Source organism: Ammospiza nelsoni, chromosome 14 (assembly GCF_027579445.1).
Source record: "Ammospiza nelsoni isolate bAmmNel1 chromosome 14, bAmmNel1.pri, whole genome shotgun sequence".
Classification (NCBI taxonomy): domain Eukaryota; kingdom Metazoa; phylum Chordata; class Aves; order Passeriformes; family Passerellidae; genus Ammospiza; species Ammospiza nelsoni.
In genome coordinates this window covers 12,134,790-12,160,207 of record NC_080646.1, presented here as the reverse complement: position 1 = coordinate 12,160,207, position 25,418 = coordinate 12,134,790, and the positions used below count along the sequence as shown (strand labels likewise).

The 25,418-nt window shown below is 42.1% G+C and overlaps 1 protein-coding gene across 3 annotated transcripts in view; it reads left to right on the top strand.

Annotated features, from left to right (window-relative positions):
• The window catches only part of MYO5A (myosin VA), a 98,848-nt gene that overhangs the window by 16,804 nt on the left and 56,626 nt on the right, over positions 1–25,418 (top strand). For all 3 annotated transcript variants that reach the window (XM_059482578.1, XM_059482576.1, XM_059482577.1), the window contains exons 2-4: positions 4,558–4,668; positions 5,704–5,875; positions 10,727–10,871. In XM_059482578.1, the coding sequence (XP_059338561.1) occupies positions 4,558–4,668; positions 5,704–5,875; positions 10,727–10,871 (428 nt within the window). The remainder of the gene's footprint in view (positions 1–4,557; positions 4,669–5,703; positions 5,876–10,726; positions 10,872–25,418) is intronic.

Here is a 25,418-nt window from a genome sequence, read left to right as displayed (position 1 = left end):
TCCTTGAGCCAAGTACGGCACTCCACACTTGCAGGGAATTTTGGAGGTGCTGTTTCTTTATGTTGGTGTGCTGAGGCTGGAAGAGAGTCTGGGCAGGAAACTGAGATCTGAAATAGTCCTGTCATTATGCATTTAATTATTTATTTTTCTCCTGGCCATCTCCTTGGTATCCCTTGTGTTTTATTGTGACTTTCAGACTGGTTGGGGCTCAGAGGTGTCCTGGAGATGCTCTTTGCTGTGGGGTGGGAGGATGGTGTAAGGTGCTGTGTGCTCCCCAGCCTCTCCCATCCTGCCCCTCCAGTGCAGTCCAATCACCCCCACTGAAGGAGAATAGCAAATCTCATTTATTTGAGCCAAATCAGTACTGAAATATAAGGTGCAAGTGACACCATTGGTAAACTTGGCCTGACATGAAAGGTCAAAGCATTATTTATCTAAAATTTTATTTCATGCTCTTTCCTGCAGTAAGTCATACTTGTATCTCCCCTGTCAGAAGTTTTATTTTGGTGGTGCAAAATTTGCCTTGAACTCCCATGAAGAGTAATGTATTCATGGATCATAATTAGGATGATTGAACTGAAATTCATCTGATTCTTGCTGTAATTTATATTGTCATTTCAGTGCTAGAATTTTAGACAGCATAGTCATTTTTAAACTAGAATTTCCTTCCCTTTTTAGAAGGCTGATTTGTAAATCAGTGGCTCTGGAATTTTATCTTATTTTAGTCTCATCCTGATGTTGTCATAAACCCTATTTTTATATACTAGTAAGTAAAGAGGGATGAATAGCAGATATCAGAGTAAGTTATTTCCCAAGAGAGGCCCTTGGTCCTGTTTCCACCAGTGTTGGTGCTTTGTTTTCCTCTGTAGGGTTGGATCCCAGTAAAGGCCAGGCAGCAATGGAATTTTTGTATCAACTGATTATATAAAAGCATGAAAATCTGATTTTGCAAAACATTCTGCTCAGTTAATGAGGTGAGAATGTTGAGAAATGATTCAGTACTTATAATTAGGAACATCTCTCTCTTTCCTCCCACCCATTCCTTTTACCAGGTGTTTTCTTTGGCAGGGATTTAGGGCTAGGCACTGGTGCTGGAGATGAAAAGCTGCAGCCTGGTGCTCATAGGATGGCTGCAGTATCTGTAGGGCTGTGTCATGGAGGGTTCTGCTGTCTGTAGTGGCTCAGTTTCTATGGTGATCTGTTTTCTGCTTTCTCCTTCCCTTCTCTAGATGTACAGTTTTAGCTGGATAAATTAAAGATGCCTGTTCCATGCTGCCACAGATTGCAGAGTTAGGAGCTGCTACCCAGCATTTGGTGCTTCAGGTTATCAGCATTTGTCTGTCAGGCTGCTGCCTTCCTTAGGTCAGGAAACTCTGCTTTGTGTAGCCTAAAGGAATCCAGCCTGCTTATTCCTTCTGCTAGACAGCATTTAAATGCTTTCCTCTTCCACATTGACTTTGCTTTCTGTTAATTCCTTGGAAGGAATATCCTATCAGAAATATCCTATCCTATCAGAAATATCCTATCCTATCAGAAATATCCTATCCTATCAGAAATACTGGGGGGTGCTGCATCTTGGGGATGGAACCTGGTCACAGTGTGGAATGCATTCAGTCTTCAGCTGTGTCTGAGGCTGGAGCATTTTTGTTAAACTGAAAAACTTACCTGATTTCTGACAGGGTTTTGGATTTTGGCTTTTTGTTTTGGTGTTTTGTTTTTTTTTTAATAAAATAATTCTGAGAACAGGTGTATTGTGCTATGTTTGAATATATGGATCTTATGAATTATTGATTTTAGGATTTGAAATTGTGATTTGAAATTACTATTATATGAAACCATGAGTATGATTTCTGAAGTTTTATAAAGTGTCTTTTGTTTCAAACCAAGTGGAAAGGAAACTGTTCCTTAGGCTGCTACTTGACTTTAATATGGCACCTGTACTGTCAAGTCCTGTTTAATTTTGGACTTGCAGTTTGTGGGTTTGTGCTTGCATTGCACAGACACTTGTTAGCACAAGCCTTCATTTCACCCCAGAGTTCCTTGCCTTGTGGATTGGGGATCCAGAAGGGCTGAAAGCAGCTTGCCCAAGTGCCCAAACCCTGCCTTCTGCTGTGTGCTCCTTGTGGTTACACAGTGCTCTGTGACTGGCAGCAGCCCACTCTGAGTAATTGTTTTGGGCATCTTCTGTTTTTCAAATCATTTATCTCCTGGGGAGTAGGGAAAAGATTATATAATTAATAAAGTAATGTAGCACTTCTGCACTGAGAACATTAGCAAATACGTATGAAACTAACAAAACTCAAAGAAAAAAAATAAGCCACACAAGCACAAATTGACTACAAAGAGCAAAGCTCCTTGTCTTTGTATAAAGTGGATTCTTAGGGCTGGCAGTAACACCCAGTGGTGATGGAGAAAGGCCAGGTGTGGGAGCATGATATACTCTGTAATGGGAATGATGAAAGTGAGCTGTTATTTATTTATTTCATTCTTTCTCCTTTCTCTTGGTTTATGTGTGTGGGCACAAGCTGTGCAGGAGCTCTGGGGCTGAAGGCACTGCTTTGCCATGTGCTGAGGGTAAAACCATTGGTTTAGGCTGTTGTTAATTCCCCATGTGCAGTGTTCCTGAGGATCATCACGGGTTTGGGAAACAAGTTGTTTCCTGAAGTCAGCAGGCACAACTTCCCAAGGGTTTTTCCTGGGAAGCCAGTGAGAAACACAGAGAGAAGAGAAAACAATTCTGATCTGTATTCTCTGCTCCTGTTTTTGCACACGTGAAGTGTGTTATGGAGATATTTACCCAAAGAGATTTGTTAATTGGACACAGGTGAAAGTTGTTTTGAGTGATTAATCAATCACTCAAAGCTGAGTCTGTCTGGAGACAGTCACAGGTTTTTCCTTAGCATAGTTTTAATATAGTATTAATGTAATATAGTATATAATATTAATGTAATATAGTGTAAGTTTTTAATTATAAAATGTAACTATAATTTTATATATAATATAGAAAACATATGATATAATTATATTGACTATTTTATTAATAAATAATCATAATATATGACATTATATATAAAATATAGATATAATTTTTATTTTAAAAATATAGATTAAATATAATATTTCTATTATACTTTTTATTATGAAATGTATTTTTAGTATAAATTCTTTTAATATGACAATTGTTCCTCCTTCTGAATGTTTGCCGTGTGGGGGACGCCCTGATATCATAGTCCTGCTGCTCAATACATTTTATCATGCCCTCTCTTGCAATAAGAAAGCAATATGAAATTTTTCATCAAGTTTTTCAGAAAATGCCTAGCATTTTCTGAAATACTAACAGAAACAAGCAGTTTCTATTTTTCTGTAGTGGGAAAACTGGGTTAATAAGGGGGGGAAAGCCCTCTTTGAGGCAGAGGAAGCTGTCCATAAAGAAGTTGTGTAAGATTAGGTGGTGAAGCTGCATGACCAAATGCAGTTTTCTCTGCCATCAAATGCTTTGACAAATATAGTTATTAAAACATAGTTATTTTGAAATAAGTTAGTGGACTGAGAGTGTTTTGCAATGTGTGCACCTCCAGAGCCAAGAAGCTGCTTGGTTTGCTCAGGTGTGGCTGTGGTGTGAGCTCAGTGCTCTCCAGGCATAGCAGGGGCATTGCTTCAGGAACCTGAACATATTAAAAATGTCTCAGCCTTTTCCTTATCCTACTCAAGAGCTGTGTTCCTGTGTGTGTATTTGCATGTTCATGGGACTCTGTAAGTGACCAGCTGGTTTCCAGTTTTCCATACATCTTTAATTGATTCTTGAATATGAGGTACCAATTGTATCTTCACTCTTTGAAAAGTATGAATATGCTTGCTGGTTTTGAAAACAAATAATGTGTTTGCACTGTGTCGCTTTTGTGAATAAAGTTTGTATGAAAATGGTCATTAATAGGAATCTGCTTTGTTGTTGGGTTTTTTCCTTATATCGGGAGGCCATTTCAACCAAATCTTTCAGGTTTTTTTCTTTTGGCATTCTGAATATAATAAATTTTAATCTAGCCATGTTTGTAACTACAAAGGAAGAGCTTTTAACACTTGATCAGGCAGCTTTGCCTAAATTAACACAGATGGGCCAAAGTATTCTCTTTGGGGAAAAAGAGGACAAAAATGGTTCTATAATATTATGCTACAAATGCATTTAGAACCTACTTAAGAGTTACTCCAAGTAATCTTTTTGGATAGTCAAATTTTTGATCTTTCTGGAAATGCTGGTTTATTTTTTTTTTTTTTTACTTTGTAGATTTTCAGCATTCAATGTGTATCTTGGAATACCTTCTGCATGGAAAATGCCTTTTTCTCTCTGTGTAGGCAATAAAATTATGTTTGGCAGCCATTTATCAATAGAACAAGTTATTCATCTCAGATGTACTAATTAACTTGCCTCTTGCTTAAGGCGTTGTCTGTTAAACATGTATTTAAAAAACACAAAAATATTTTTAGTGTCATTCATTTCAATGATTTAACTATAGTTCAGCCAAAGCTCACCAATCTTTTGCTGTTGTTTTTGTTCTGCAGTATGCCAGGGTCTGGATCCCTGATCCAGAGGAGGTGTGGAAGTCAGCAGAACTCCTCAAAGATTATAAACCTGGAGATAAAGTCCTTCAGCTTCGACTGGAAGAGGGCAAGGTAAGTCTGTGTATGGTTTGTAAGCTGATAGTTCTTGTTCTCAGCCTTGACCTTTCTATTGCAGGAAGCTCTGCTGTCACAATATATCTGTATTTAGGTGTGTGCAGTTGGCTTTGTCCACTCACTTTCTGCAGCATTTTTTGGTGTGATAAATTTTACTGTTTAGTTACAAAAATCAATCAATTCTGCCTTGTTTTTAAAATAAATTAAAAAGCAGTTGCTTTTATCCACTGCCTGTTATGCTCAGTTGCATCATCTTTTTCTACTTTTGCCATTAAACATATAGCCCTGGTTTGCTGTTCCAGGGAGACGGGGTTGCTAGGAGAACAGTGTTGCAGGGAAATAACTGTGGCTTTTAAGTTGAACATAACCAGCAGAAAATTAATAAAGATAAAAAAGGCAAGGATTAAGGGCATTACAAAGGAAGATGCTGTGTGCTGTGTTGAGAAATGATGACATGTCCATGTACAGCTCATTTGAGTTGGTTTTTTTTCATGGAAATAGCAGGTGAATAAAGTGATTTTAGATCTCGAGACAGATGCAATTAGAACATCTGTATTAGAGATTAATTTATATCTGAAAAAAGTTCTAAGCAGCATTTCTTTCAGTGTTTGTGTTCTTCATGGTGTTCTGCCAACATTCCCATGTTGTGTTACTGTGTAGGAAGCTGACTATGATAGATTGGTGAAAATCTTCTTCCTCTGCCTGTTCCACTCAAGAGGAAAACAATAGGGAAAAAGCTGGTTAGATTTATGATATAGTGTATTTAGGTTTATTTAATAAAAAGATAATGCAGCCAAAGCATGGGGTTCGCTTAAGTAATAGTCTAAGAAGGTAATGTCTCTATACAGTTGTACAGATAGAAAACCCTTCTGGGAAATTTTAAATGACATTTTTGGAGAAACAACTGCTAAGTCAAGTCACTAGAGAACAGAAATTGTGCCTTGTGGTTTTTCACCTTGTTGTGTTTTGGTTGGAGGAGCTGGGTGAGGGGAGCTGGCCAGCAGCTCTCTGAGCTGTCCTTGTGGTTTGCAGGACCTAGAGTACAGCCTTGACCCCAAGACCAAGGAGCTGCCCCCCCTGAGGAACCCTGACATCCTGGTTGGTGAGAACGACCTGACAGCCCTGAGCTACTTGCACGAGCCTGCTGTCCTGCACAACCTCAAAGTCCGCTTCATCGACTCCAAACTCATCTACACCTACTGTGGCAAGTACTGCCTTTCACACCCAGCCTTGCAGAGACTGCCCTGGGCAGCAAGGGCAAAGCTGGCTGTTCATGTCTGCCTTTAATTTAAAGTCATTTAGTGATGGGAGATGCTGGACTGTTCTTAGGGAAATCACTGTTTGTGGTCATTAATGGACTGGAGAATATTGAGGTTCAGAGAAGATTGCCTTCACTGTGTGTTGCTCTAGCTCCCCACTGGAATCTGTTTATAAAATGTGTATTCAGCAGTTTTTCCTTCACAGTGGGATTCCTGTGTGGTTGGTGTGCTCTGTAGGCTTGGGCTGGGTGGGAGGAGGATAACACACTGCAGATGCAGGAGCTGGCCTTGCTCTTGGGTGGATTTGTTGCCTACCTCTGCAGTGAGCTACTCCATCTCTTTTAGAAGATGTCAATTTCTTTTCTTTTTCATGTTTTGAAATCTGGGCAGCTACAGAAGTGAATTTGTAACAGTTCACGAGCCCAGGCTTGTCTTATCACAGTTACAATTGATCTTGGTTTTAAAAAAAAACAAAACATTTAACTCACAGCAGAGGTTACCCAAACTTGTAATTGCCTGTGGTATTTTCAGATGGCCAGAATGGAGGAAAGATACTTAAATAATCACTTTGTCATAAGTGCAAAATTGTAACTGAATGGTCTATGTTAAAAATAAACATTGTGAGGTAGTTCAGGCTTGAAATTTACATCTGATGGTTCTGGGCTTTTTTTCCTATGTGTGCATATGTTCCTTTTAAATCTCAGTGTTTAGTCAAACTACACTGCTAGCTTTTAACATAACTTTTCCATAAGGGAGGCAGCACATCAAACATGTTGTGATGGACAGACAGAGGCATTAACATCCTGCCACAGTTTGCTCACTCTGGCTGCTCCTGATCTGCAGATGCCCAGCAGGGCACATCTGCTCAGTGCTGCTCTCAGCAGTGACCAGAGCACAGGGGACTGGACCAGACATTGCCACCCCCTGCTTGCAGCCAGACCTCGCTCCCATCGGAGGGGGAGATGATTCACACCACATCTCATCCAGCCATGCAGTCAGAGCACAGAATAATTCAGGTTGGAAGAGACCTCTGGAAGTCTTTAGTGAAGCTTCCTGCTAGATCAGGTTCCTCAGGGCTCAGACCAGCTCAGGTATCTGTGTGTTTGAGTATCTCCTCTCTGGGCAGCCCCTGCTGAGGCTGCATTGTGATCCCAGCACAGGGAAACCACCCCAGCTCTCCCATGGAACACAGACATGATCTGTGGTTCTCTCCCAAGTGCCCCCCTGGCAAAGCTCTTGTGTGAAAGGGCTTTTGTGCAGCTGGAGCCTCATGGCCTGAGCTTGTAAGGGCTTTTCAGTCTCAGTTTCATGGTCCCCTAACACCACCATGCCCCCTCCCACCAGCCTGTCCGGGCTGTGTCCTGGCTGCTTGCAGACAGCATTTCAGAGGCTTTCAAAAGGAATGTGTTGTCTATTGGTTGTGTTTCCCTGTGTTTGGGAAAACATGAAAAAGGTGCATTTCAAGTATTCCCCAGTGCAGTTGTAGTTGTGGTTTTGGCTGGTTTGATCATTTCTCCTGGGCTGGGAGGAGGAGCTCCTTTAGCTCTGCATGCTTGGTCTGCCAGAGGGCCTGGCATGGAAGAGCTGGGGCAGCTGGTGGTGGACCCAGGTGGTTGTGGGAGCTGCTGGGGTGTTTGTCAGGAGTGAGTGGAGCCAGCAGCGTGGGGCTCCTGGTGCTCAGAGGGAAGGAGGTGCTGGAGGCTCAGCGCTGCTGAGGAACGTGGGGTGCAGTGCTTGATCCTTTGGGGATGTAGACAGGGCTGTGCTGTGTTACAGGCTGAGCAAAACAGAGTTGGCAGGTCAGCCCCTGGAATCCTGATCCTTTGGCCACAGCATCACCTTCCAGACTTGTCCATCAGCTCCCATCCTGCTGCAGGTTAATGCCCCTCTGCAAATATCATTGCTTGGAGCTCAGCCCTGGGGGCTGCATTTGCCTCCTTAATGTGACTCTCACCTCAGCCAGGTCAGTTCAAATAGCCTGTGAGGGTGCTTTGGGCTGACCCACGTTATGCAGCCCAAAGGAGACCAAAACCACTTCACTCCATCAAGAGAATAACAGGAACAATATTCTCAACACTGGAACTGGAACAGGAATGCATGGATGGATAGTTGTCCAGGGCCCTAGACATGAATTCAACCGTGCTGTTTAAGTGTAACATGTCAAATTTTAAATTTAAAATTTCACTTTCAAGTAAATTCAAACTTTTAAACAGAAAACCTGCTGATTTCTCAATTTCAAGTCAGCCTCTCACCAGCAATTTAGAGGTGATTTATACCTTTGCATTACTGTTAGAAACATAAAATGAGGAATTAATGAAGTTAATAGGTTACAAATGAAAATTTGAATGCCTACATGGAAAAACTGCTGTGGCTGTGGTGAAAACTCAGTCAATCTTGCTGATTACTTCAGGTTAGTAAAAAGTACTGTCTTCTATGCAGGAGAGCAAAATTTAAATTAATAAATTGCTTATGTTTATGTCCAGTTTTGCCATAGATGGGTGTGTTCAAAGTAAAAGAATGGGATAGGCTTACTTTGAGCATATATAAAGAAGAATGGCACACAGAGTATCCAGAGTTCAACTTAGTGTAATTGTAGGAAGAAAACCACACACAAATCTGATTTAGGAAAGGCCATATTTCTTAAAATAGCAATATGATTTAGTGGAGATAAAGAGAAGTTATATGTAAATTAATCTGGATTATAGCCCTGTGTGGCAGACTGATTTCAAAGTTCCACAGAAAGCAAATAATTCCTGACTCACTTGTTTTGGTTATTTCCAGATGGTAGTTGCTTGCAGATTTTACAGACTGCTACTGAAGTTAAGTGTTTTAATATGCTGGAGACTCATCATGGGGCTGCTTGTTCCCAATTCCAGGGTTTATTTTTGCCAGCATAACCAAAGGCAGGAGGGAGCTGTCAGAAGTCTCACACAGATTTTTGTAATGTCTTTGAAGAGACTTGCAGGCCTGAGAGGCTCAGCTTGGTGGTGTGCTGTATTTCACTTTTTACTGCTTTTTCTAAGGGCAGATATTAAAAATTGACATACAAAATATTCCTCGAGTCCTGTAGTACTGAGGCCACTTCTGTCCCTAACCCCCACTCTGATTTTTTTGGTTCATCATTACAGCATTAGAACTTGGCAGGAATGTTTATAGAGATTTTTCACTGGAGCTCCTGAGTCATTTCAAGTTGTGGCTGATGGAAAAACACCAACCCTCCTCACATGGGTGTGTCAAGGCATAAAACTTGCTGTGTGTTTGAGGAAATAGATCAAGGCCTCAGATCTCTCCCTAAAACATATCCTCTCGTTTCATGTTTTTGCTATGGTTTGTGCTTGATCTGTAGATGCATGAAAGGGTTTAAAAATGGGTTGATGCTCCCAGCAGTGCCAGACTGTAGATGCTTTCATTTCCCTTCTCCCAGCTTTTCCATGGAAAATTTCTTAGATAGGCATCACCAGACTGTAATCTGCAGAGAGCTGGGCTCAGCACTGAGGAAGTCCGTGTGTGTAAGAGTGAATTTCAGAGTAAATTTAGAAGCAAGTTGAGTGCCATGGAAACGCTCCTGAAGCAGGTTCTTCAGGGATGGATTGTCCAGGCATGCTTGGTGCAGTCACTGTGCAGCCATCTGCAGCTGCGTTGCCACTCTTAGGCACCAAATGAAGAAATTCTGGTTTTAAAATGTCCACAGTTAAAATTAGAGGGTTTGTTTTTTTCCCCTTAGCACCTTGTCCAGGGGGCACAGTGTGCATGGCACAGCTGGCTCTCACTGGTCAGTGTTTCCACCCTTGCACACAGCAAATAAACTTTCCCTGCCTTTTGTAAATGCTGCAGGAGAGAAAGTTATAAGGGAGCTTTGTCAGATTATCCCTGTGGGTAGAGCAATCCTCATTTCTCATGAAAAAGAGGATTGTCTCAAAAACATTTGAGGTCTCACTGTTTGTGGCAAGGAAGTTTGTAAAGAGTAAGGCTGAATTTTTCCTGTGCAGGGAGAGTTAAAGAATGGCATGAATTTAGAAGGGCTGTAGTGATGAGTTGTATTAAAAAACCAGATATGTGTTTAATCGATGGGGAAAAACTAGGAAATGGGAGGTGTGAGTACAAGCTCAGCTATATCAGATGAGGATGTTCTAGTGCCTTCTAGGGCTATAATTGCCTAATTTCCTGACTGGGTGCTGCTCTGTGTCAGCCCTATGAAATACATCTACCGTTTGGTTTTTGATGCCTTTGACCAGGAGGTTGTCCTGCCTGATTGGCAGAGGTGCCCTGGAATCCAAATTACACTGTGTCTCTACATTGTTGCTTATTACAAAAACTGAGGATGTCATTCTTTCACAACAGCTGGAGGATTAACACACTGCACGTACCCAAACTGGCAGGCAGTGAGAGCACCCAGCAGTTACACTTCACAAATTACAGTGTCACTGGTAATTCAGAGTAAAACACAGGGAAATACAATGCACTTTCATTGGGTTACTGCACTGCAGTATTTCAAGTCTGCACATTCTGAATCTCTTTGGATTGTGCATGATAGCTTTAGAAAAGGCAGCTAGAAAAGGTAAAAAGTTGTCCCTGATGTGTTTACCAAAGCAGGGTGGAAGTAAACTCATGGTACTTTGTGTGTGCAGAACTATATTCAGAATAAATCTCTGTTGAAGTCAGTAATATCAGATCCTTATTCTTTACATTTTTAGAAAGATTAGAACAATACTTGATGTTAAAACCATTTTTGCTAGGGTTTGTTTTTTTTTTTTAAACAACTATTATTAATTCTTTTTGTTTAATTTCCTTTGCAGGTATTGTTTTAGTGGCCATAAATCCTTATGAACAACTGCCTATCTATGGAGAAGACATCATCAATGCCTACAGTGGCCAGAACATGGGGGATATGGACCCACACATCTTTGCAGTGGCTGAGGAGGCATACAAGCAGATGGCCAGGTTTGTAGACCAGAGTCCTGAAGTCACTGTTTTTCTCAAAGGAATAAAACAAAGTTTCTGGCTGATGCTCTTCTCTTTAATTTATAGCTTGTGAAATATTTTACAATGTCTGTCTTTTATCTAGTGTTTTAGTACATTTCACAAGGGGAAGAGTTGCTTAAGTTAATGAACAGTAAAGCTTTATAAAATGCTGTGGAGATCATGGCCACTGACACTTAGCAGGAATTACCACAGATTTTGTCAGTATTTAGGTCTAAAATTAGCCCTGTGCTTTATATGATTTTTTTTTTATTTGATTACCAAAATAAAGAGATTTTTTAGTTGTCAGTGGATTATTAGAGAGAAAAGGGCCAGGTTCTCAGCTCTTTTGTGCTTGTGTGTGATACTGACAAGAGAAAAGAAATCACAGGTCTTATGAGTGCTATTATGGGCTCCTGGCTGTGTCAGTAATGTCCCAGCTATGTAATCTGCCTGTGGTTGTTGTTGACTGGAATTAAGAGGGAGCAGAGGGAGGATTGCAAAGAGTGCCTGGAAACTGAGTCTCTAAGGACACTGCAACAGCTGTGCAGGAAATCCTCATTCTGTTGGATGTTGCATCAAAATGAGCTTGTCACCCAAGGGCAGTGGTTAGCAGGAACTTCTTCCCCTTGGCCCCCAAGGGCCTGCAGTTAGGGGAGCTGTTGAAATATTTCATTTGAAATAGTGCATTTCTAGGATAAAGGGCTTTTGGGCTGCTGTGTGCTCTTTTGTTAGCAGGATGCTCCTGCTATCCTCGCTGGTTAGCTTCAAGCTGTTGTTATAGCTTTCCTTGTTGGCAATACAGCTCATGATCAAATTAATCAAGCAAAACACTGAAACATCTCTGGATTATTTGTGCTGGCCCTTAAGCTATGCTGCAGGTTAGGTAGGCAAGTGGGGAGTGGGTTGAAAATTATAAAATCTTCATGTTTGAAGTCAGCTATCCATTCATTTAAGAGTCTTAAGAACTAGACTAGTGGAGGGATAGAATGGATAAAATTAATGGAATGGATAAAGTGTTTGTCACATGCACGTCTGAATACAGTGATCTGCAATACCCAGGTAATAGATAATTTCAAAAGAAAACAGTTCAGTGCAACGTTTCATGACTTAGGGTAATTGCAAAAGAGCCAGTGTTTCAAAAATACCCTTATCTTGGTTTAACTCCAGCCAGCAACTCAGTACCATGCAGCCACTTGCTTATTCCCTCCCTCCCTCCCTCCCTGGGATGGGGAAGAGAAGCTCATGGGTTGAGATAAGAACATGTTAATAATCAAAATAAAGTAAAATAATATAAAATAATAGCAACAACAGTACAAGCAATGAAAAGGAAAGAGAGAAAGGGGCTAAGACCCAAGAAAAAGAAGTGATGCACAGTAAAATTGCTCCCCAGCTGCTGACCAATGCCCAGCCATTCCCCAGGCAGCCATCAGCCCCAGTTTGTATCCTGGGCATGATGTTCCTGGGTGTGGAAAATGCCCTGGCCAGGTGGGCTCAGCTGTCCTGGCTGTGCTCCCTCCCAGCTCCCCGTGCACCTGCTCAGAGGCTCTGACCAGCCCCTGGCTGCAGGTGAGCACTCTCAGCACCAGCCAAGGTGTCACTGGCTGTCAGCGTTATCCCACAACTCCAAAGTGCAGCACTGCACCAGCTGCCAGGAAGAAATTTGCCTCTATTCTAGCTGAAACCAGGACAGCTCTACACCCACACTGTTGAACTGCAGAGATATCTGCCTTACTTCCTTTCTGCTCAGAAATAGATCTATAATCTGGTGTGGAAATACAAAGGCAAAACTGTGTGTTACGATAGTCACATCTTCCTCATGTCTCCTTCATCACTGCTGTTTTAAACACACTTGGTTCTCAAGTCCCTGTAAAAGCTGTACAAAATAAAACTTTATTAGCCTTATTTTGTGTCTGAGGCTTGGTACAGTGGTCTGAAATTATAGTCAGTGATGGCTGTCATCCAAATTCACAGAATTTTCATTCTTAACATTAACCAGGGGAATTAGGAGGCTGGAGGGGGATCTGTCTGCCCTGGCTGGCTCTAACCCCTGACTGGGCTTATCCCCTCCTGGTGCTGGTATTGCTGATCCCCTGTGCTCTGTGTGCCTGTGCCATGGCCATGTCTGCCTGCCAGCCCTGCCATTCCCTGCTGCTGGGCAGACTGGGGGGCTGAGATTTTGGCTGGAGTTTCCTCTGTGGCGTTTCCTCCTTGCGTTAATTACCTTCAGCTCTGCTGCAGCCTCCGGCACTTCTGCTGTCCTGAATAACAACAAACAGGAGGTGGTAGGAGTTCCTTTTTGAAACAAATGATGAGAAATTATATGACTATGGAGATTAGCTTAAATAAGCCTTCTGAGTTATTTAATTAATTACTTTATGTGTGTCTGTTATAAACAATTTGTTATTCTTTTATGACTGACGGTGCTTTCGTAGTTGCAAAATGAAATCTGGGCACACAATGCAACTGAAAAAAAATCTCTGCACTGAAGTAACAATTTAATTGTTTTAGCTTTTCAATGTTTATTTCCTTTTTTATTTATTTGGGGATTTTTTGGCCTTGTTTTTAAGAACTTTTTCTGTCATTACAACACACCAGTTTTGGTCATTGAATTTAGTTTTCTATTGCTGCTTACAAATTACTAAATCCCACCCTTTAACTTCACTGGTGTTTTTTATACTCTGAACAAGTCACCTTTACTTCTGAATTAAGTCAGAGAAAAAGAACTCCAGTTTTGCATTTCTACAGCTGACTATTTAAAAATGAAAATCAGGTTGTCTGCGATGCTGTATTAACATTTTAATAAGTGCATTGCATATTCATGTGGTAGCTAGTCATATGGCATTAATCTGCATTTATGTGTATAATTGGTGAGATTTATTTTTCTCTTGTTTCTGATCTTTCCTAACTCAATTTTTAAATGATCACTGGAATAATTAGTCATGATGCTCCTATCCTTAAGGCTTCAGTGAGCTCTTCTAAATATTTACTCCTTAGGTCATCTTGTTAATTTATAATTTAGTGATTTAGAGTTTGTTCTTTCCAGCTTCATTGCTTCATCTGCTGCAGCTGAGAAACTCCATCTATGTGCATGGTTAACTAAATGATCTCTGGAGCCTTCTTCAGCCAAAGAGAAGCCCCATGGCAGAAATCTGGAAAGCCAGTGATTAAATATTTGCATTGTGCTTTCAGAAAAAATACAGTGCAAAAATGTTGCCCACTGGAGTGACAGGGATGGAGCTCACATCTGGTTTGTGCAGGGAAATGATGCACAGCAATTGCTTGGGGTTGATTGCAGTGTAAGGCAGCACATAAAGATTCCTTTGCACATAAAGATTCCTTTGCATGTGGCATTTCCTGCTGAGTGGGAGCCAAGTGATGGGTACGTGCTGCTGGAAGTGCTGGGCCTGTTTCAGCCTCTTTATTTGCTCTTCCTACAGCACTTCTGTCGCCAGTTTCCAGTGCAGGGTTAGTGAGGGGAGCATGGCTCATCTTTACCCAAGGCCTTCAGTAAAATCAATGGGTACTGTCTGCTTGGTGGCTTCTTGTCTTTTTCAGTGCAGGAAAACATGCACAGCTCTTCAGACCAATCTCATTTTGGATTATTATTTCTTTCCTTTTCCCCTTTTCCTTCTCTTCCTCCCCTGTCATCTGTGTCTTTGTACCTGTTTCCTTCTCTCTCTCCATCTCCTGCTGCTGCTCTGCCCAGACTGACAGCTTTGTTTCAGACACCTTTGCTCTGCTGTGCCTAAAATAAGCACTGATCCAGTTTTACAGCTGCACTTAAAGTGTGCTGGGCTTAGGGCTCTGAGTGCTCCATGCTCAGCAGTAACTCTGTTGGTTTGGGTTTGTGAGGGTTTGGAGCAGATCTCCTGCTCTGTCCAAGGACTCTCCACGTGTTAATTTACAGGGTCATTCTGCTGGGGATGTGTCCATGTGGTTTTTGTGCAGAGAGGTTCTGTAGGTGCAGCTCTGACCAGCTGTGCTTCTGTGGAGAGCTGGGACCTGCCCTCAGGGCTCTGCTCAGCCATGGCAGTGTACTGTCCATGGATTCCTCACTCCATTGGAGTGAATATTACAGGCTTGGGGCTGGTTAAGGCAGATGAGTGGCGTAGAAGGAAGAAAATCATTATTTAAGAATATTATTTTTGTCCCAGAAATATGAACCTCAATGCCAGCATGTGGGTGTTTGCATATGTTGATTCCTTTGAGCTGCAATGCACGCCACTTTTGTATGTCAGTCTTTCCAAATTGTTAACAAAACCCAAATTCAGTCTTCAGTTACCCCTCTGTAGTAACTATGAAAATTGAAGCAAAGCTTCAGTTGCCAAACATTTTATTTTTTATTTTCAATTGCAACTTCTGTAGGAATCACAACCTTCAGCAGGTGCATCTCATTTTCTTTGTAATATTCCATAGAATATTCAATACATTTTTAACTCTATGGTTTGCAGTAAGATGTTGATGATTATACTCTTGAAACTGTTAAGAATTTCATTAATGTATGAGACTTATGATTATCAGTTCCCTAACACTATTAGGGAAAAATCACTCCTTCACAGGATTCTTTCCCCTGCCTAGTGATGGTATATTGCAGTAAATAAGATAATGTATTTTTTTATCAGCACTTTCTTGGTCTGATTTGTTCCATCCTACTTGTGGTTGATGGCAGATACAGCAAATTCAATTTAATAAATTAACTTTGAGATTTTCTTCTGATTAATTAGTGAAGTTGTCTAGCATCATTTAAGTTGAAAGTAACCTCTGCAAACAGAATTGCATACTGATGAGATCCATATAAACCTTAATGAATGCCAGCATGGAAAACAACAGCGTTTAAAGCATCAATTTCCAAAGTTTTGCTTTTTCTATTTGGTCAAAGTATAGTGATTTATTTAGTGGTACTGTGTAGCTTTTTTATTAAATTGCCTTTAATAAGCAGGCTGCCTCTCTGTTTTGTCAGCTCTTCTGTGTGTGTCTGATGGCTTTCACCTACAGGAAGATATTTTTCTATCACTTCTTGTTCAAAAGGAAGCTTGGTGAGCTGTTGAGTGGGTGTTCTGAAAGCATCTTTACTGACAGTCTCCAGTTATCCCAGGCATCCCAAGATGATATCCTCTTATAAAAATGCACATTTGATCAGCTGCTGCTTTGCTTCTGAGTGTCTGATACATGGATACTGTGTTTTCCCGTGGCAGAATCATGGCAGGGATGATTAACAGCCTATAACAGATCTGAATTTAGTTGTGGAATGAGAGCCTGCTCTGGTGGGTGCTGGACAAGCACACAGTGGCCAAACTCCACTTGTGGCCATGACAGGACTCCTTGAGTTAAAGATCTGCCTTGGAAAGAGGTGGCATCTCTGGGCCCCTATGGTTAGATGGAAAGGGAAGTTTTCCTTTCTGATGAGGTGATTTTGGAGTAGCTTCCCACACTTGGAGCTGACATGTTGTTGTGTTACAGGTACAAGAAGGCAGATGGCGGAATCGGCCTGGTGTAACATAAGGGGCTCCTTGCCCAAGCAGTGATTGTGTTGAGGCAGCAGAAGGGTTAAGGGTGCTTGTAGCTCACAGCTGGAGCTCACATGAGGTGTCCTGCTGGTAGCAATGAGCTTTGCTGAGCTGTTGCAGGAGTGACCTCTGCCTAATCCCTGGGTGCAGCAGTTGTGGAGTGCTGGCTCATCTCTGCACTCTGGAGTGCAATCTGTCATGTGCTGACCTCAGGTCTCCTCATGTGTGTGTGTTCAGAGATGTCACTGACAATTCATTATCTTTTCACCTTCTGACATTTTTACAGTCAAGAGCTGTGTTTCCTGGATGTAATTATAATGGCAAGTGGTGCATTTTGTTAATTAAAAAAAAAAGGTACATCTTCTGATTATGGGAGTGTTGCAGAATGTTTTTACCAAGCTGTTGTTGAAGAGAAGCAAAGATGCTTAAGAACTTGGGCTGTTTTGGAGTGGTTGAGTTTGCAGCTGGAACAAACTCATGAGAATTCAGGTTGTGAATAATAATATTATTTCATCTTTGCATTGCATGTTTGATGAGCAGATGCCAAAGTTCTTTACTTGGGGAGAGAGAAGGGATCAGCATAATTGCTTCCATTTTATAAGTTGGAGCAGACATGGGGATTGGGAGGGCAGCTTTGGTGAGTTCACCAAGGTGGCAAAAGCAGAGCTTTGAGCCCCTGAATCAGAAATCCTGGTCCTGTGGCTGGTGACTTGGTGACACCAGCTTGACAATAAAATATGTGAGGATAGAGTGTGTAACTAACAGTGGAGCTCAGTTCAATGCTTTCAGTGTACAAAAATGAGCAAATGAGCTGCATTTTTCATGCCCTCCCTTTCCTGCAGCATTAAAGGGTTTCTGTGCCAGGTAATATATATTCCTAATAACATTTGCTGTCACTGAGGGTTCCGTGTGTTCCAGGCACTTTACAAGCCCTACCAAAGCCTGTCTCCTCTGGTACTGGAGTCTCAATTTTTGCTTGTACAGCAGACAAGGCAGAGGTGGTGTGCTGTGGCCAGGCCTGGATCAGCCCAGAGTTGGTGCCAGGCACTGAGGTTCCTGTCACTGGCCTGTGCTCAGAACATCCTCTCTTCTCCTGCAGCTGAAGATGTCAGTGAGAAATGCTGTTAGGCTTAAAAAAAACGAGTTAAACTGGAAATATATTTAGAAACGAGATTAAAGAACATGGTTTATTGGACTGATGTTTCATGCTTATTAAAAGTGAATGCTTTTAGAAGGAATTAAGAATTAACTGCTTAGTCAGGAGCAATTGTTGTGACTCAGGGTTGCAGCTGAAGAATTCTCTGAATTGTTAATGTGTGGCATCTGTGAAGGCTGGGATGTGTCAGGCCAGAGCATGTTAGAATCCAGGCTGTCAGAATAAACCAATGGATGCAGCCTGTGAAGGTGGAACAGACACAGAAATGTGGCTGCTCTTCTGTGCTTGCTTCTGGGCAAAGCACTTGTAACTTCCTTTTTCTTCTGTGTTCTTTTGCTCCTTGCCCATCACATCTCTACAGAATGGTTCAGAGCCCTTCAGCCTCTGGTAATCATCCTAGCACATTCTGGATGTTTTACAGATGTGAATTCACACACCAGCCTTGGAGGGTGGAAAGAAGGAATGATGTGTGTCAGGCTGCACCTTTGGGATGTGCCACTGCAGGTGAATTTGGAGGCTCTGGAACTGGGAGCGCCATGGTGCTGTGGCTCCAAAGGGCAAGGAGCTGTGCTTGCTGCTCCAACAGCGCTGCAATAGGGACAATAACTTGGGAAGTGCAGGGTGAGGGTAGTAGGGTGAAGGCAGAGCTCCTACCAGGTCTGCCTGGCTGCAGGGAAGGTGAGGGAGAGCAGCTCAGCAGCTGCAGAGGAAATGGCAAGGGATGCTTGTGGAGTGTGGGCTTGAAGCAGTTGGAGAATAAGAGGACAAAGCAGGGGAACTTTGCCATTCTGGAGGGCCACTAGCCAAATCCAGAAACAGGGGCTAGCAGAATTTATTTAAGGCTGTGAAGAACTTTGAGATTAAATCGTTTATTTGCAAGGTTGATGAAGGACAAGCTGTTGCCTCCTGCCCTCGATGTGAGAGGTGCCAGGAAGGCAGCCCAGAGCTGGCTGCTGCTGCTTCCCATCAGTCCAAGAGCATTAGAAAACTGCTGAATGAATTCTTGTTTGTTTATTTATTTATTTATTGAACAGTTAAATTACTTGTGTTTGAAAAGCAGATCCTGGGTTTGTAGAGTTGCCAGGTTTTATAATGGCTGCTAGCAGATGCTGCCTGCCCTGGGCTGGGTTTCAAAGGCCTTTGCACTGGAGGAGTGCAGCTGAGCGTGCACAGCCTTGTTTGCTGCCACACAGCTCTGCCCTTAGGCAAAGGTGAAGCTAAATATATTGCACTGACTCCTGCTAAACCTCCCAGCAATGGTGGGTTTTACAGCTGCCCTGTATTTTAAGATAAGCGGAGAAGCAATTTTGGTCTCCTAGAAAAACAAGTAATTATAACAGTGGGAGCATCACAGAAAAGTGGAGCACAGCTGCCCAAAAAATTAACCTGGGACCTACTGTGGCAGGGGACTGGGAGGGCAGCTCTTGAGGAGAGCACAGGCTGGATAGTCTGCAAGAAAAAGCTAAATCCTTGTGTCACTCTAAAGCCACATTGTGTGCTGAAAAAAGTGTCCTGGAAAAATAATGTGGCCATGGTTTGGTTTCAAGTTTACAATCCCTGGTAATTTGAGGAAACACAGTTTATTTCAGTGTTTATTGAAATCAGACATATTTAGTGAGCCTTCAGACAAGTTGTGCAAATCCTTATTCACCTTATACCATGGATTTGTGTTTCTGGTGCTTTGTTCTTCTGCCTGCATTTGCCAGCTGTGCATCCTCCCTCCTGCCTTGGGAGATGCCAGTCCCTGCAGCCTGCTGGGGCTGGGAAGGTCCTTCCTGAATTTCTTAAGGAGTTAATCAAGATTCTTTCTGTGAAGCTCACAAAGCATTCAATGCTGCAGAGAACTCTTGGCTGTATATTGGTACCTGAACTCTGCTGGGTTTCACAATAAAGGAGTTCAACATTTTTGCTGTGGGCAATTATTCCAAGACTGAATGAGCTGTTTGGAATATGTGCAGTATTAGATGTATTTTTCTATTCTTAGCAGTACTGCTGTTATAGGAATCACAGATCAAAGTTATTTGGGAACACCAATAAGTAACATATATAAAGTTGCAGTGATATTTAGCACTTTCACACTGATTTATTTTAAGTGCATTGGGTAAATTTCATTTATTTTGGCTTTCTTACCAGTGCCTCATGGTGAGGGAAATTATCATTATTAAAATGATTTTTTAAGCCACGCTGTCAAAAATCTGTGAATGTTCTGACTGTAGATAGTACAGGTTATTTTGGTCATATGCTGTCACAAATATACAATGGGGATGCTGAGAGACTGATCGCAAAAATAGGATGTTTATTTTGGTCAGAGTTTTGTTTGTACTGCTGGAGACACTAAATCATGTCAGCTGCATATATGTACACGTATCCTTGGGAGGTTTGGAAATGCTTTAAGGTCTAAAGCATGAAACATAGCTTAAACTAAGTTTTTGTTGGTCCTTAGTTAATCCTGTGTCTCTGAGAGAAGCTGCAACTGATGGAAGAACAGCAAGATTTCAAACCTGCCAGCATTTCAGAGCAACTCCCATCTGACCTTTCAGCAATGTTATTAGTGTTTAAGTTATGTTCTTAGGTTGGATTTCCTGCTGCCATCGTTCAGCTGCAGGATGGAAAGCACTAAGCTCCTCTCTGTCTTTGATGGGCACGATGCACACTGGTGTTGGTGGTACCAGGCACACACACTGGTACTGGTGTGTGTGTGTGAGAACAGGATCTCTCCCAAGAGTTCCCTGAGTCACAGCTTCCTTCCCTGGCAGTTATTTGGGGTATTTTCATCATTGAAATTTCACTGTTTTAAAAATGTAAAGCAATTTCAGCCTTACACGTCTATCTTATCACCACAGAACTGCAGTAGATGAACAGTAGTGAGATAAAGACCAAATTCTCACTGCTAAATAAAAGATATTTATTGTGTATTTGCACTGAAGCAGGAGGGGATTTTAGTTTTTGAAGATCACATCATCAGGTCTTTAGTAATAGTCTGTGCTGTTTTGAGTTTAAAAAAATGAAATTATGTGCAATGGGGTTGATGCCCTTACTCGTAACCTAAACGTGTTATTCCAAAAGAAAAGAATAAAGCAGTAGCAGCTCCACAAGGGGGAGGAAAAAAAAAAGGAGGAAAAATAAAAGCCAGGAGATTTAATTAATTAACCTTTTAGCATTTAGGCAGTGAGGAGAGATCATCTCCTGGAGGTGGTGGCCTTTAAATCACCCTGACAAGAAGCTTCCTTAGAAACATCAGCACCTTGGCAGTGTCCTCAAGGTTAACAAACATAAATGGTTTAGGATCAAAGGCAGCCTAAGCACTAATGTTCTTCTCATTAAATTGCCCTGTTATTTGCTTTCTTCTTGATATATTAAGAATATTGCACTCTGATCTTTTCTGCCAAGCTCATCTGTGTTGTGACATGGAGACCATTCAGCTTTGAAGTAGTTCATCACAGGCAGGCATTTCCAAGCCCACATCAGAATCTTTCCAAATCAGCTGTTAGTGATACAGTTTGTCCAGGGAGAGATGCTGGCAGCTTGGGTATGAATGGATTGACAGGAGTATTGAGGTTGATGTCAATAATTTCTGTGTTCCTTTTGTTGTCAGTAATTCTGTATTCCTTGTGTTTGTTTTCCCAAGTTGATGTTTGTGTGGGGGTGTGCTCATATACATGTATTTAACATTATTTGCTGTGGAGTCATGAGTCTGAAAGCCAAGATCAAGTGATACATCTGATGCATCAGCCATGGGAAGCAAAAAAAGCACAAAAAAAGTGTTGTGTTTTGATGATTCAAAAAAGCTTTGGGCTTCTTTAATCCTCTCTGAAATGCTTATTGATAGAGAGGTTTTTAACTTTCAGTTTTCCTGCTTCAGAGAGAGATTTTCAGTTGGTACAGAGGAAGAAGGTAAACAGAGATATCTGTAAGGATTTTTTAGTCTGTATGTCTTGATTATCCTGATCTGTTTGGACAGTTTGCTGTGGAAGTGCTGACTTTGAAGCAGTAAGCTATTTTGAGTTTTGTAGGAAGCAGCTTAAGTGGGTGCAATTTTGAATGAAAATTGTTTGAAAATTATTTGAAAATTGTTTGAAAAAATATTAGCAACTTTGAGGTTTCAATTCTTGCGCTGGTTTTTCTTTTTTTGCCTCAATTTTTCCTTTGGTCAACTAAAATTGTTACAAGCTGTCCTGGATAATGAGAGCTGTCAATGGTTACTCAGTGTTGTTGCAGCATTCTGTACAAATTGGAGGTGCCCAGTGAGTGTTGCTCTTGTTTCCAATATATCTGATAGCTGTGCCCTCATGAGAGGAGCAGTTCCTCCACCCTGAGCTCTTCTGAAAGCATCTACTGCACATTTTATACAATACAAAATTCAAAGTAGCCAGTGCTGTTAAAAGCATTGCATTAACATACATGCACGTCCTCAACAACGGGGTTTTTTCACCTCTTGAGAGCAAGGTGATGCTTTTAAAACCACTTGCTGGTTTCTTGTGTGCTGTTATTTCATTCATAATCTGCAAAACCCTTTTCTGTATGGGAGATATCTCAAGGCAGTTTGCAGCACTCTCTTCCTCAGTGCTGAACCTTCTTTGAGCAGAAGCTGTCTTCAGTGTTAAATTTTGCAGTGTTTATTCCAAGCACAAGAAGCCCCTGTTGCTATGCAGGCTGTAATCTCAAGCTTACAGGAACTAGGTAAGGCTGAATCTTCTCAGTTTTGGCACCCTGACAGTGAATTTCCTCATAAACATACTGCCTGTCAACAAAATTTTGTAGATAAAGTGAAATTGTCTTTAAAAGTTACCAGCCTATGCAGAAATATGGTTCTGCATTATTTTTTTGTGATAGAGAATGCCTTAAATTGCCAGTTAGGTGTTGCATAGTGTGTCCTCATTCTTGTGTTTATCAAGAAATAGCTGTTACCTTCCCATGATTCCCAAAGTATAGGCCTGAGAGAATTTATACAGCAGAGGTCTGCACCAAATCCTCTGCTGCTGCTGCAAGCAACCCCAGCCCATCATTTCACATTTCAGCTTGTGAAATGTCTGGGTCTGTCATCTTAAAATGGCACTTTTAATGTAAGTCTGTCATTCCTTTATTCTTCTGCTGTTCAGAGGAGCAAAAGCTGAATGTGATGCTGAACATAACGTGGTGTTTCCATGAGTGGTGAATTGCTCCCAGTCAATTTTCAGTCTTATCTTTTCAAGATAATTTGGCTTAATATTGCATCACAGTGATGTAGTTTTGTGTGCTGGGGTCTGATTGCTATCTGCCTTTGGGGGAAAGAGCACTCCTCCACCTCTCATCTCCCAGATTGCTTTTCCTCATTTCTGTTGGCAAAAGCATAATTAAAATGTTCCCTCCATTCAGAAGTAATCTTAATTTTAAAATCATCTATTTACTTGTTTTATGCAAAGAAAAACACTGCAGGAAGATGAAATATTGCATAAAATGTGGCATCTGGCTGCAAAGAGGTGTCACATAAAGCTGTTGCCCTACTTACTTGTTTCATTGGATGAAAGTTATAATTATAGCTTTTTTTTCCTGACTGGCAACATGTTAATTACTCAAAATGTCAGGTCAAAGGTCAGGGGTTAATGATTTAACTAAAAATAACTCTAAAGGTGTAGTATATATCTGAGAAAGAACTTCAGTGGTGTCACTTTTGTTTTCTGGGCATTTTTCCCTTTGTTTTGGTCTTCTAAATTTTGTTTTGTTCTCAGCACACCCTGAATATGAAAATTTCACTTGACATAAACAGATGCTATTCTTTAGACCACTGCTTATACCAAATCATAAAAAAAAAATTCTCACTGCATTTCATACATCATCCAAAGGGGCTTTGATGCTAGTTTACTTGTTATTTTCCTTTTAAATGTGGTGGTTTCTTTTTTCTTTAAAGTTTTATCATGTTAAAGAGCTTTCTGAGGTGGCACAGCTGCCTGGCAGGACCAGAGCACCCTCTCCAAGGGGATGTGGCAGGCAGAGCTCATCCCCTGCTGCTCTTTGGGCTGTGCTGCACTGTCCTTTCCCCTTCCAGTGTGATCTGGGGTGTTTTGTTGTGTTTTCCTTTCTCTCTGGCAAGCAGCACAAAGAATAATACACTAGAGGATGGCCAGTGCAGTGTGTTAAAGCAGAACAATGGATTAATGTACTGGGGGAGACAAGAGCAGCCCTGAGTGTGGATGGAGGGCACTGCTGCAGACACTGAGGAGCCCTTTGTGTGCCCTGGTGCCTGCTGCAGCCACAGAGTCCTGCAGAGGGACAGCAGCAATGTGTGCACACACACACACAGTCCCTGCAGAGGGACAGCAGCAATGTGTGCACACACACACACAGTCCCTGCAGAGGGACAGCAGCAATGTGTGCACACACACACACACACACAGAGTCCCTGCAGAGGGACAGCAGCAATGTGTGCACACACACACACAGAGTCCCTGCAGAGGGACAGCAGCAATGTGTGCAGCTCACACACACACACACACAGAGTCCCTGCAGAGGGACAGCAGCAATGTGTGCAGCTCACACACACACAGTCCCTGCAGAGGGACAGCAGCAATGTGTGCACACACACACACACACACACAGAGTCCCTGCAGAGGGACAGCAGCAATGTGTGCAGCTCACACACACACACACACACACACAGAGTCCCTGCAGAGGGACAGCAGCAATGTGTGCAGCTCACACACACACACACACACAGAGTCCCTGCAGAGGGACAGCAGCAATGTGTGCAGCTCACACACACACACACACACAGAGTCCCTGCAGAGGGACAGCAGCAATGTGTGCACACACACACACACACACACACAGAGTCCCTGCAGAGGGACAGCAGCAATGTGTGCAGCTCACACACACACACACACAGAGTCCCTGCAGGAGGGACAGCAGCAATGTGTGCACACACACACACACACACACAGAGTCCCTGCAGGAGGGACAGCAGCAATGTGTGCACACACACACACAGAGTCCCTGCAGCAGGGACAGCAGCAATGTGTGCAGCTCACACACACAGTCCCTGCAGCAGGGACAGCAGCAATGTGTGCACACACACACACACACACACAGTCCCTGCAGGAGGGACAGCAGCAATGTGCGCACACACACACACAGTCCCTGCAGCAGGGACAGCAGCAATGTGTGCAGCTCACACACACAGTCCCTGCAGAGGGACAGCAGCAATGTGTGCAGAGTCCCTGCAGCAGGGACAGCAGCAATGTGTGCAGCTCACACACACACAGAGTCCCTGCAGCAGGGACTGTGACAGTGTTCACAGGAGTCTGAGGATGAGGGAAGAGATGAGGTCCTGACTCCATGTTTCAGAAGGCTTGATTTATTATTTTGTAATATATATTACATTAAAACTATACTAAAAGAATAGAAGAAAGGATTTCATGAGAAGGCTAGCTAAGAATAGAATAGCAAAGAATGATAACAAAAGTTTGTGGTGTGGCTCTCTGTCTGAGCCAGCTGACTGTGATTGGCCACTAATTACAAACATCCAACATGGGCCAGTCACAGATCCACCTGTTGCATTCCACAGCAGCAGATAATCATTGTTTACATTTTGTTCCTGAGGCCTCTCAGCTTCTCAGGAGGAAAAATCCTAAAGAAAGGATTTTTCATAAAAGATGTCTCTGACAAGGGATAGCAGCAATGTATGCAGACACACAGAGCAAAGCCTCTCTTCTCCAGGGCAATGGTGCAATGTGGATGTGTGTATGGACTCAGACAGGAATGAAATAATGATCCCTTATTCCTGGGTACACGAGTGTGTGCTAAGGAGAAGAGAACTCTTCATGTCTTATGACATGGGGGAAGGAAACTCTGGCTAATTAGCAACAGTATTGGTAAGGAGGCATTATT